The sequence below is a fragment of the Borostomias antarcticus genome (assembly GCF_949987555.1).
Source record: "Borostomias antarcticus genome assembly, chromosome: 2".
Lineage (NCBI taxonomy): Eukaryota > Metazoa > Chordata > Actinopteri > Stomiiformes > Stomiidae > Borostomias > Borostomias antarcticus.
This window is the reverse complement of record NC_140235.1, coordinates 32,165,420-32,178,331: the sequence shown is the minus strand read 5'-3', so window position 1 is coordinate 32,178,331 and position 12,912 is coordinate 32,165,420. Positions and strand designations below refer to the sequence as shown.

Here is a 12,912-nt window from a genome sequence, read left to right as displayed (position 1 = left end):
CATCGTTCTCATCGGAGAACGTGATGGCTGAGAGTTTGTACTCGTTCTTCAACAGATATTCATTCACCAGGAAATTTAAGGCTCTTTTCTCCAGAGAGCGGATAGGTTCCTGGGAGGGAGGTGGATGGATGAGAGAGAGAGAGATAGAGAGAGAGGGAGAGGAAGAGAGAGACAGAGAGAGAAAGAGAGAGAAAGAGGGAGAGAGAGAGGGAGAGAAAGAGAGAGGGAGAGAGAGAGAGAGGGAGAGGAAGAGAGAGAAAGAGGGAGAGAGAGAGGGAGAGAAAGAGAGAGGGAGAGAGAGGGAGAGGGAGAGGAAGAGAGAGACAGAGAGAAAGAGAGAGAAAGAGGGAGAGAGAGAGGGAGAGAGAGAGGGAGAGAGTCAGAGAGCGAGAGAGAGAGAGGGAGAGAGAGGGAGAGGGAGAGGGAGAGGGAGAGGGAGAGGGAGAGGGAGAGGGAAAGGAAGAGGGAGAGGGAGAGAGAGAGAGAGAGGGGGAGAGAGAGAGAAAGAGAGAGGGAAAGAGAGACAGGGAGAGAGAGAGAGAGAGAGAGAGAGAGAGAGAGAGAGAGAGAGAGAGAGCAGGATATACTTAACTCTTCTGCTTTTGATGTTTAGTCCAAGTGCTCAGATAAATGGTAATAAAAGATAAAAGTGTAGTGGATTAAAAAGCACTAGAGGTCCAACCTGAATCTCAGGGCTTGATGTGAAGTTCTTCCTCTCTTGTGAGGGCACTTCATTCTCTGGAAGAACAAGGACACGTCAGAGGGATGAGCGAGCGGATCTGGGCCGCCCTTGAAGAGGAGAGGAGGTGTGAAAGGAGCTCTCTTCTAACGAGAACAAAGAGAGATGGATGAAGAGGAGGAGAAGAAGAAGTGGAAAGTACGCCACCTGCTGCCTGAGTCAAGTTGGCGCGCAGAGCCTGTATGGTCTCCTTGGCTTTCCGTAGCTCAAACTCCAGCACTGGACAGGAAGTGACAACACACACAGGAAGTGCATCCAACCAAGGAGAGGGAACAAACAAACAAAAACACAAATAAAATAAAGATGGCCGTGAAAAACCAAACCACAATGACCAAAAAAAACAACAACAAACAGAACAGAACAACAAGTATCGTAAGAAGCTGAGGCAAAAAAAATAAAATAATCAAGGACATGCAAACTATGGGTCTAAGGAACGCATGCAGCAGAGGATCATGGGATAGCTGGCTGGATGTCAGTCCTCCATCCTACATGTGCGTATGAGGGTGAGTCTCAATAGTGTAAAGTGGCATCCTTTCCTCCTCCCCTTTCCATGATAGGCACAGCTTTTACTGGCCCCTTGATAGACTGACACTAGTGTGAAGCAATTATAACAAGGCTTTCCCCGACCAAAGCTGTGTCCTTTCATCTGTGCACATGGGGCAAATGACACGAGGGGAGGAAGCCAACTCAGACTATTGGGACGCAGACTTTACTAGCAGCTGTCTGACCAGGGAGTTCACAGCCAACAGGTAGAAAGTGACACAATTTCACTTCCTGGTTATGGAAATGTGTTTAAAGGACAGTCTCTGCTCAAATGTGGCTCTGTGCTTTTAGCATTGTAGTCAGGGTCTTTACGCCACACACTGCTTGGTGAGTGGGCTACTTGGGTTTACATATCTTCAGATTATTGAATTTGGATTATGGATTATGGTGGATTTGATGGGGAAGCCACTGGAATCTGTTGATACCTAATAATATAGCTATTCATATACCTATTCATCATCTCAAGCATTCGCTGCCACACAGGAAATTCAATCTACGTTGGCCGGACTGAATTATCACCGTCAAAAGAGACGATTGGCCGACTGAACATGGTGGAGGTCATTAACCCTGGTTACTGCAGGTTCAGAGAGGTCATTAACCCTGGTTACTGCAGGTTCAGAGAGGTCATTAACCCTGGTTACTGCAGGTTCAGAGAGGTCATTAACCCTGGTTACTGCAGGTTCAGAGAGGTCATTAACCCTGGGTACTGCAGGTTCAGAGAGGTCATAAACCCTGGTTACTGCAGGTTCAGAGAGGTCATTAACCCTGGTTACTGCAGGTTCAGAGGGGTCATTAACCCTGGTTACTGCAGGTTCAGAGAGGTCATTAACCCTGGTTACTGCAGGTTCAGAGAGGTCATTAACCCTGGTGACTGCAGGTTCAGAGGGATCATTAACCCTGGTTACTGCAGGTTCAGAGAGGTCATTAACCCTGGTGACTGCAGGTTCAGAGAGGTCATTAACCCTGGTTACTGCAGGTTCAGAGAGGTCATTAACCCTGGTTACTGCAGGTTCAGAGGGGTCATTAACCCTGGTTACTGCAGGTTCAGAGAGGTCATTAACCCTGGTTACTGCAGGTTCAGAGAGATCATTAACCCTGGTTACTGCAGGTTCAGAGAGGTCATTAACCCTGGTTACTGCAGGTTCAGAGAGGTCATTAACCCTGGTTACTGCAGGTTCAGAGAGGTCATTAACCCTGGTTACTGCAGGTTCAGAGGTCATTAACCCTGGTTACTGCAGGTTCAGAGAGGTCATTAACCCTGGTGACTGCAGGTTCAGAGGTCATTAACCCTGGTTACTGCAGGTTCAGAGAGGGGTCATTAACCCTGGTTACTGCAGGTTCAGAGAGGTCATTAACCCTGGTGACTGCAGGTTCAGAGAGGGGTCATTAACCCTGGTTACTGCAGGTTCAGAGGTCATTAACCCTGGTTACTGCAGGTTCAGAGAGGTCATTAACCCTGGTTACTGCAGGTTCAGAGGGGTCATTAACCCTGGTGACTGCAGGTTCAGAGAGGGGTCATTAACCCTGGTTACTGCAGGTTCAGAGGGATCATTAACCCTGGTTACTGCAGGTTCAGAGAGGTCATTAACCCTGGTTACTGCAGGTTCAGAGGGGTCATTAACCCTGGTTACTGCAGGTTCAGAGAGGTCATTAACCCTGGTGACTGCAGGTTCAGAGAGGTCATTAACCCTGGTGACTGCAGGTTCAGAGGGATCATTAACCCTGGTGACTGCAGGTTCAGAGAGGTCATTAACCCTGGTGACTGCAGGTTCAGAGAGGTCATTAACCCTGGTTACTGCAGGTTCAGAGGGATCATTAACCCTGGTGACTGCAGGTTCAGAGAGGTCATTAACCCTGGTGACTGCAGGTTCAGAGAGGTCATTAACCCTGGTGACTGCAGGTTCAGAGAGGTCATTAACCCTGGTGACTGCAGGTTCAGAGAGGTCATTAACCCTGGTTACTGCAGGTTCAGAGAGATCATTAACCCTGGTGACTGCAGGTTCAGAGGGATCATTAACCCTGGTGACTGCAGGTTCAGAGAGGTCATTAACCCTGGTGACTGCAGGTTCAGAGAGGTCATTAACCCTGGTTACTGCAGGTTCAGAGGGATCATTAACCCTGGTGACTGCAGGTTCAGAGAGGTCATTAACCCTGGTGACTGCAGGTTCAGAGAGGTCATTAACCCTGGTGACTGCAGGTTCAGAGAGGTCATTAACCCTGGTTACTGCAGGTTCAGAGGGATCATTAACCCTGGTTACTGCAGGTTCAGAGAGGTCATTAACCCTGGTGACTGCAGGTTCAGAGAGGTCATTAACCCTGGTGACTGCAGGTTCAGAGAGGTCATTAACCCTGGTTACTGCAGGTTCAGAGAGGTCATTAACCCTGGTGACTGCAGGTTCAGAGAGGTCATTAACCCTGGTTACTGCAGGTTCAGAGAGGTCATTAACCCTGGTTACTGCAGGTTCAGAGGGGTCATTAACCCTGGTTACTGCAGGTTCAGAGAGGTCATTAACCCTGGTTACTGCAGGTTCAGAGAGGGATCATTAACCCTGGTTACTGCAGGTTCAGAGAGGTGCAGAGGTGAACAGAAACAAACCCACACACAGGAAGTCAGGCATGTGCTTAGACACTATCAAGAAGAAAAACTCAAAACACATGGGAGTTAAAGAAGCGATGGGGAGCAGAGAGGACCCGTTGCATGGCTGTGCACTTCAGATCCGTAGCCTGCTAGTAGTTTGACTCAGTGCCTGAGTGAAATTCCCTTGGGTCCAGAGGGTGACGGGGTCCACCCACTCCAATGTGTCACCAAAAGCCAAGTGTCTCTTGAATGACACCTTGATCACCACAGGCCTGATGAACACTATTAAAGGGAGGCTTAGTTCACCCACATTTTAACTCCAGATGAGACAATTGAGGCAAACCGTGTGTTTCGCTACAGACCAGGAGTGCACAGGATGCAAGCGCAACAAAATGGAGACAAAAAAAGAGAAAGATGAGAGAAAAGCTAGCCTGGATGGGAGTGACTTGTCCAGTATGGGCCACTGGGGTTTGATCAACATCGGAAAAAGCCGGACAACCCCACGAGTCAGACAGCTGGGGGCGGACATATTGTCAGGACGGAGGAGACAGAGGAGAGGGAAGGTCGGGGGTGGGGTTGGGAACGGGGGGGGGGATTGGAAGGTTGGGGTGGGGATGGGGGGGTGAATCTAGGTGAGGTTCAGGGTGTGGGGTCAGGGTCAGGGCTAGCCCTTCTCAGTCCCGTTGTCGCATTCCGCTCGCTCATGCCAGACAACAGTCCTTTGCTGGTCCATTCACTTTGCCGTCAAAATAAATCGGTGTCGGCCTAGTTAGGAGAGGCGCTCATATTTACAATTGTAAATATTATTTCAACAAATGGCAGCTACCATTAAATAACTTATTTAGACGCGTTCTGTCCGAGTGAAATTATTTCTGAAGCTTCAAAGCACCGCCACCACCACAGAAGAAGACTACCTCAGAAAAATAATTTCACTAGGACAGAACGCGTCTAAATAAGTTATTTAATGGTAGCGCCGAGGCTTCAAAACCCAGCATTTAATAAAATAGACCCTTTTGCTTAGGTAAGTGAAGTTTCATGTTTATCTGACACTTGTAAATGTGAGCGCCTCTCCTAACTGACGGCGAAGTGAATGGACCAGCAAAGGACTGTTGTCTGGCATGAGCGAGCGTAATGCGACAACGGGACTGAGAAGGGCTAGGTCAGGGCTACACAGTCTCTCTCTGCTGCATGCTTTTCCACCTGCTTTCTGCAGAAATCTACAGGCCAAAGACTGTGTCACTGAAAGAGTCATGGCCGTTAAATGTGTCAGGAGTAGCCTGACACATATCTCGCTAGCAGTGTGGTGCAAGTTAGCATTTAGCATGTATCCGTCTGTAATTTCACCTCACAAAGCAAAAGCTAACAGGCCGAAAAGTGACATATTTCAGGTTAGCATTGAGGAAATTAAATACAGATGAAAAACATTAACGGATCAATTTCACAAGCACATACAAATCCCTGAACAAATACGGGTATTACAGTACATTAAATAAGACAGAGAGGGAAGGTAAAGCTGTGCATTGGGCTTTAATAGTAGAACTGGGTGTACAGGTAGGCCTGTTATAAACTGGGTAATACAGGTAGGCCTGTTATAAACTGGGTAATACAGGTAGGCCTGTTATAAACTGGGTAATACAGGTAGGCCTGTCATAAACTGGGTAATACAGGTAGGCCTGTTATAAACTGGGTGTACAGGTAGGCCTGCTATAAACTGGGTGTTCAGGTAGGCCTGTTATAAACTGGGTGTTCAGGTAGGCCTGTTATAAACTGGGTAATACAGGTAGGCCTGTTATAAACTAGGTGTACAGGTAGGCCTGTTATAAACTGGGTGTTCAGGTAGGCCTGTTATAAACTGGGTAATACAGGTAGGCCTGTTATAAACTGGGTGAGCAGGTAGGCCTGTTATAAACTGGGTGTTCAGGTAGGCCTGTTATAAACTGGGTGTTCAGGTAGGCCTGTTATAAACTGGGTAATACAGGTAGGCCTGTTATAAACTGGGTGTTCAGGTAGGCCTGTTATAAACTGGGTGAGCAGGTAGGCCTGTTATAAACTGGGTAATACAGGTAGGCCTGTTATAAACTGGGTGTTCAGGTAGGCCTGTTATAAACTGGGTGGACAGGTAGACCTGTTATATTTGGGCTAGTGTGAAGCACGGCTTCCTTAGCTGTCTCGGTTCAGCATCTGAGGATGTTCATTTCTATGATCTTTTCAGGGATCATGTATTTGGTTAAGATTAGCTGCCTGTCGGGACAAAGCCAGAGAGGAGAGTGTGAATTTCCTCATTCAGAGACAGCCTCTGCTGTGGAGGGACTTCTTATTCAGCACAGACGCTCTATCTTTGAGGTTGAGCGGTCGTTGGTCCATTGTGGACTGATGTGACTAAAGGAATAGGCTACATCTAGGCACGACACGTCTCAACCCATCTTGATGTCACCATTATTGAGCTGTGACTGGATAGTGCTGACATAATACTGTGTCACTATGCTATAATGACCGTGGTCATTAATACAGGAGTACAATTGTGATGTCAAACAGGGCTTTGTGACATCAATGTGGAAAAATGAACAGGGCATTGTGACATCATAGATGGAAAATGTGATATTATTATAGAATAGTGAGCCACTGTGACATAAAGTGGCACTGGCGAGTCATAGAGGACAATAAGGAGGACAATTATAGTATTATATAAATTGTATAAATATGTAAATATTATATGGGGCGGCTGTAGCTCAAGAGGTAGAGCGGATCGTCCAATGATCATAGGGTCGGTGGTTCGAATCCTGGCTGCTCCTGACAACATGTCGAAGTGTCTTTGGGCAAGACACTGCACCCAAAATTGCTCCCAATGAGCAGGTTGGCACCTTGCATAGCAGCTGCCGCCATTGGTGTGTGAATGTGTGTGAATGGGTGAATGAGAGGCCTTCATTGTAAAGTGCTTTGGATAAAAGCGCTATATAAGTGCAGTCCATTTACCATCTACAGTCCAGTCCATGTTCCTGTGACGTCCTAAACATCTGAGTGCTTTTGTGACAGAGGGATGACTGTGGCCTTGGAACAAGACTGTCTACATTGTGACATCATGAAGAGGATATAAAAACCTAACTGTCCCTATCCATGACCTGTCTTCTTCTTCTTCTACTCCTCTCCCTCTCCTCTCTCCTCCCGTCTGTTCTGCCTCTCCTCTCTCCTCCCGTCTTACCGACCACGCGCTCATCTGACTCCCGGTTTCCGTCGTCTGAGTATCGGGCGAAGTCCAGAGAGTCCAGCGTGCTGATGCTGCCCGCGCGGTCTGAGGGGGAACACAAAAGCAGACAGCAGGGTTAAACCCAGAGAGACTGTCTACCATAGACAGATGGACCTCAACACACAGACCCTCAGCACTATTGCACTCAGACAATTTAGCCTAGACACAGCATCCTTTCCTGCAAAAATACCAGGATGTCCTACTACATCCGGTCGTATTTTGCAGTATGTAAGGCAGCAGGCTTTTCTGGCTATTCTGACCCACAATCCTGTGCGCAGCGAAAATGTGCGTCACATGTACGAGTCGCGACAGCTGTAGACGAATGTCGCGTTATGGACAGCGACGGATGTGGGCAAATTTCAAGGCGCAATGTTATGACAAGGTAGTATGTCCCAATTGGATGCCTACTGCTTGCAAAGTACGTACTTTCTAAGGGCAGCTGTAGTAGGTACTGGTAGTAAGTAGTAGAAGTAAGCGATTCGGAATGCAGCCCAGCTCCCTTGCGAAGAAGGCACAGCAGAGGATGTACTTCCTGAGGCAGCTGAAGAAATTCAGCCTACCAAAGGAAATGATGTCACTCTTCTACATCTCCATCGAGTCCATCCTCATCTCCTCCATCACCATCTGGTTCTCCACCGCTACAGCCAAGGACAGGGCCAGACTGCAGCGCGTCATCCGATTCACAGAGGTGGTGATGGGTTGCAACCTGCCCTCCCTCCTAGTCCAACCTGCCCTCTCTCCTGGTCCAACCTGCCCTCCCTCCTGGTCCTGCACAACTCCAGGACCCCCTCTGATTCTGACCCCCCCCCCCCCCCCCCCCCGCCATGGACTCCCGCAACGACCCCCCCCACCTCCCGCAATGGAGATACCGTCTATAGACACCTGCATGTTCTGTATAGGGCGCAGCGCACTCACACGTCACGCTGCACACGCACGTACAGTATACACATGACCTAATTGTATGTACATGTATGTGCTGTCCTGTCTTTGCGCTGTCCTGTCTCTGCACTGTCCTGTCCTGTCTCTGCTCTGTCCTGTCTCTGCCCTGTCTTTGCTCTGTCCTGTCTCTGCCCTGTCCTGTCTCTGCCCTGTCCTGTCTCTGCCCTGTCCTGTCTTTGCTCTGTCCTGTCTCTGCCCTGTCCTGTCTTTGCCCTGCCCTGTCCTGTCTCTGCCCTGTCCTGTCTCTGCCCTGTCCTGTCTCTGCCCTGTCCTGTCTCTGCCCTGTCCTGTCTCTGCCCTGTCCTGTCTCTGCCCTGTCCTGTCTCTGCCCTGTCCTGTCTCTGCCCTGTCCTGTCTCTGCCCTGTCCTGTCTTTGCACTGTCCTGTCTTTGCACTGTCCTGTCTTTGCACTGTCCTGTCTTTGCCCTGCCCTGTCCTGTCTCTGCCCTGTCCTGTCTTTGCCCTGTCCCGTCTTTGCCCTGTCCTGTATTGGGACAGCACAGGGTTGTAGTGTACTTAATGGAGATGTAACATCCAATGGGCCTAACCGAGCTCCAGATGTTCTCCATGTCACAGCCTAGCTTGATAGTCTATACTGATAGTCTAGTTAGTCTAGTTAGTCTAGTTAGCTTAGCGGTGTTAGCTTTCCTTGTATTGCTATCCTGCTTTCTCTGTGCCCTAGAGATATACAAGCTACGCTACTTTCCTGGCCCGGTCAACCATGGCCTGGTAACTACTAGCTAGCTATCCTCACTATGGACCTTCACTTTCCCACGCCACTTCAAAACACCCTTCTACTCTCACAGTTGGATAAAGCAAGAAGAATTAGCAGGGGTTCTCCTCAGGCTGCAGGAGCCTAATGCTAGCTAGCTCTTAGCCTAGGTAGCGTTTGTTGCCCATAGGGTGGGAAGGCTGGGGCTGTTGTTACCTCAGGGTGGGAAGGCTGGGGCTGTTGTTACCTTAGGGTAAATGTCGAGGCCTGTCCCATGTCACATGATTCCTGTAGGCTTGCTGTGGCTACTCAATCCTGTGACTGCCTGGTGTGTGTGTGTGTGTGTGTGTGTGTGTGTGTGAAGCGGGGGGGCTGCTGGACAATGAAAAAGTATTGTCGTGACTTGTGAAAAAAAGTGTCCAGTGTGTGTGTGTCATTGGGCTTTCCCAGTGACCATCTGTTCACCTGGTAACCCACTTACTGACAGAACAGGACACACTCGCTCCCCTTTCACAAACAACCAGCTACCCCAACCCTAACACTAACCCCAACCCTAACAGTAACCCCAACTCTAACACCCCCCCCTCAACCTTAACACTAACCCCAACCCCCGCCTAGCCCAGCTCAGATTAGAAGATTTATGCCGGGCTCAGACTACAGGATTTTTGGGCCGATTTATCCCCGATTCACCCCTCCCGACAATCGGAGGAGAAATCTGGTCTGGAACGTTGGTCGGTACCGATGTTCAGCCCAGATGATCTTGTAATGTGAGTGGTTTACAGATCCAATCTTATACTTCCCGATCGGCTCGCAGACCCATCGGGGCGGCCCCGATAATATCAAACATGTTTGATATTTAAGATTATTACGTTCCGACTTTACAAGTGAGACGGCGAGACCAGTGGTTCGTTGCTCCCTCGGGCACGATAAGATCCTGTAGTGTGTGATGAGCCGTTATTTTCAAATCTTGCTGTGTGTGCTTGTTTGAGATGTGCAAGAATAATATCTGTTAAGATTCTCCTTATGTGCGTGATGTAACCCGATTTCGAAATTGGTTAGGATTTTAAATATCCTGTAGTGTGAGCCCGGCATTATAGATTCATTTTCCAAACTAACCTTTCCCTCGGCTTAAGTTCATGTGGCAAACTGTAGAAATTAAGCACAGAATTCACCCATGGCTCAGAACTGACCATTAGTGAGTGTAACAGAGATAACATTGATGTTTGTGTGAGTGTGTGTGTGATATGCAAAAAGGTCACACAGTTGATTATAAAATCGGGTAGGCTAAGGCTGTTCAGCTGAGTAGCACCCTAGTTTGTGTTGTATTCTAAAGCTGTGTTCACACCGGGCGTCTCGCCGCGGGATCAATGGGTCGCCGCGCGAATCCGCCGCAGAAAAGTTAAAAAAAATAGAACTTTTGCGAATGTAGCTGCGCGGCAAATCCTGACCGTCGTGCCGCCGACTTCTGCGATTCGCGCCGCTCAGTTCGCGCGAATTGTATTGACTTTCTATGTAAACTCGCCGCGCCGCAGGAAAAATTTACGCCCGGTGTGAACACAGCATAATGCTACACAGCCTGACATTTCACAGGCTAGTGATACAGCTAGACCTCTCTATCCCCCTGGGGACAACACACACACACACACTTGCATGCATGCAAGCAGCAAGCACATACTGTGTACACACACAAACTGTGTACACACACACAAATCTTTGTACCTATTGTACGTTTAAGTAACAGGCTTAATTAAATACAGCACAATCTCACCAGCCTGTTAAAACTCTGAACATTCAGATCACAGACAGATATCAGAATGTCAGGAATCTGAGAGGCTATAACAGAGAGAGAGAGAGAGAACGATTTGGCAGAACCTTACAGTCATTTAGGCTTAGAACACACCTCTCTCTAACACACCTTCATTGTCATTGTGAGGCTGAGTGAACTTTGACCAGCCACATCTCACCCAATGAGAGCAGCCTGCTGTGGGCCCTGGAATGAATCACAGATCAAATTCAACAAGAGCACACAGCGTCCCTTCTACAGCCTGAGGTCGTGTGGATCTAGCCCAACAGGTGTGCAGGGTAGTCTATCTCATTAATAATCCCAGCTGTCCTCTTTGTCCCAACTCCTGCAGCTCTGTACTGATTTCACCCCTGACCTGGTTCATCACTCCCTTCTAAAGAGCAGAGATATGGACCTGACCCGGTTCATCACTCCCTTCTAAAGAGCAGAGATATGGACCTGACCCGGTTCATCACTCCCTTCTAAAGAGCAGAGATATGGACCTGACCCGGTTCATCACACCCTTCTAAAGAGCAGAGATATGGACCTGACCCGGTTCATCACTCCCTTCTAAAGATCAGAGATATGGACCTGACCCGGTTCATCACTCCCTTCTAAAGAGCAGAGATATGGACGTGAGACAGAGAGGATTAACACAAACACTCTGTGGAACACACATACACACATACACACACACACACAAACACACACACACACACACACACATCACAAACACACACATACATACACACACATACACACACGCCCAATGAAGGGCACGTATATGAACAGGATCCCGGTCTGCGGGCTGCCCAGAACCACGCGGACCCACACCAGCGTCCCCATAATGGCATTAATCGCCCTCTATAACAGCTGCAGCAAACTGTGTGTGTGTGTGTTGTGTGCGTGTGGTTTTACTCACTTTTTCCTAGCCCACTGTGTGCAAAAAAACATTCAGGGTTGTGTTGGTTTACCTTGGTGTGTTGGTGTTGCTTGTGTTGAGCAAAAGGAGATTGACTTATTGCACGAACAAGAACAAACCTCTGATTCAACTGGACCTGAGCTGACCGGCCTCATAGCAACATGCTAATCTGGACCTGAGCTGACCGGCCTCATAGCAACATGCTAATCTGGACCTGATCTGACCGGCCTCATAGCAACATGCTAATCTGGACCTGAGCTGACCGGCCTCATAGCAACATGCTAATCTAGACCTGAGCTGACCGGCCTCATAGCAACATGCTAATCTGGACCTGAGCTGACCGGCCTCATAGCAACATGCTAATCTGGACCTGAGCTGACCGGCCTCATAGCAACATGCTAATCTGGACCTGAGCTGACCGGCCTCATAGCAACATGCTAATCTGGACCTGAGTTGACCGCCCTCATAACAACATGCTAATCTGGACCTGATCTGACCGGCCTCATAGCAACATGCTAATCTGGACCTGATCTTACCGCCCTCATAACAACATGCTAATCTGTGAGACTAGAGGATCAAACAGCGAGCAGAGAAGGAGGGGCAGCGTTGTCCCTGGTGACAGCAAGTTCCCTGGACTGAGGATATCACAGAGAGAGGAACCGTGGGCTCTAGTTTAGTGGGTTTACTTAGTTTAGTGGGTTAACTAACTAGCTCTAGCTTAGTGGGTTAACTTAACTTAGTGGGTTAACTTAGGTTAGTGGGTTAACCAACTAGCTCTAGCTTAGTGGGTTAACTTAGCTGAGTGGGTTAACTAACTAGCTATATCTTAGTGGGTTAACTTAGCTTAGTGGGTTAACCAACTAGCTCTAGCTTAGTGGGTTAATTTAGCTGAGTGGGTTAACTAACTAGCTATATCTTAGTGGGTTAATTTAGCTTAGTGGGTTAACTAACTAGCTCTATCTTAGTGGGTTAACTTAGCTTAGTGGGTTAACTAACTAGCTCTATCTTAGTGGGTTAACTTAGCTGAGTGGGTTAACTAACTAGCTCTATCTTAGTGGGTTAACTTAGCTTAGTGGGTTAACTAAATAGCTCTATCTTAGTGGGTTAACTTAGCTGAGTGGGTTAACTAACTAGCTCTATCTTAGTGGGTTAACTCCTTCGCTGAGCAGACGTTGAGTTGGGTGGCATTCAGGCCCCCAGCGCCGCTAAGCCTAGCAGCCCCATCCCCCCCCCCCCCCCATCACCCACCTCCCCCTCCATCCCCCCGCCCCCCCCCCCCATCACCCACCTCCCCCTCCATCCACCCCCCCCCCCCCCCCCATCACCCACCTCCCCCTCCATCTCCCACCTCCCCATCTCAGATTCATTGATGGTGGTGTGAGTGAAATGATAATCATATGATAGTACTGTCATGTTAAATGGGGCTCTGCCATACAGCTGTACATTGCTATA

The 12,912-nt window shown here is 48.6% G+C and overlaps 1 protein-coding gene across 9 annotated transcripts in view; it reads right to left on the bottom strand.

Annotated features, from left to right (window-relative positions):
* The window catches only part of relch (RAB11 binding and LisH domain, coiled-coil and HEAT repeat containing), a 49,879-nt gene that overhangs the window by 34,274 nt on the left and 2,693 nt on the right, over positions 1-12,912 (bottom strand). For all 9 annotated transcript variants that reach the window (XM_084460018.1, XM_084460019.1, XM_084460022.1 and 6 more), the window contains exons 2-5: positions 7,060-7,149; positions 887-958; positions 683-738; positions 1-109 (exon numbers count right to left, since the gene is read on the bottom strand). The exon at positions 1-109 is cut by the window's left edge and continues 5 nt beyond it. In XM_084460018.1, the coding sequence (XP_084316144.1) occupies positions 1-109; positions 683-738; positions 887-958; positions 7,060-7,149 (327 nt within the window). The remainder of the gene's footprint in view (positions 110-682; positions 739-886; positions 959-7,059; positions 7,150-12,912) is intronic.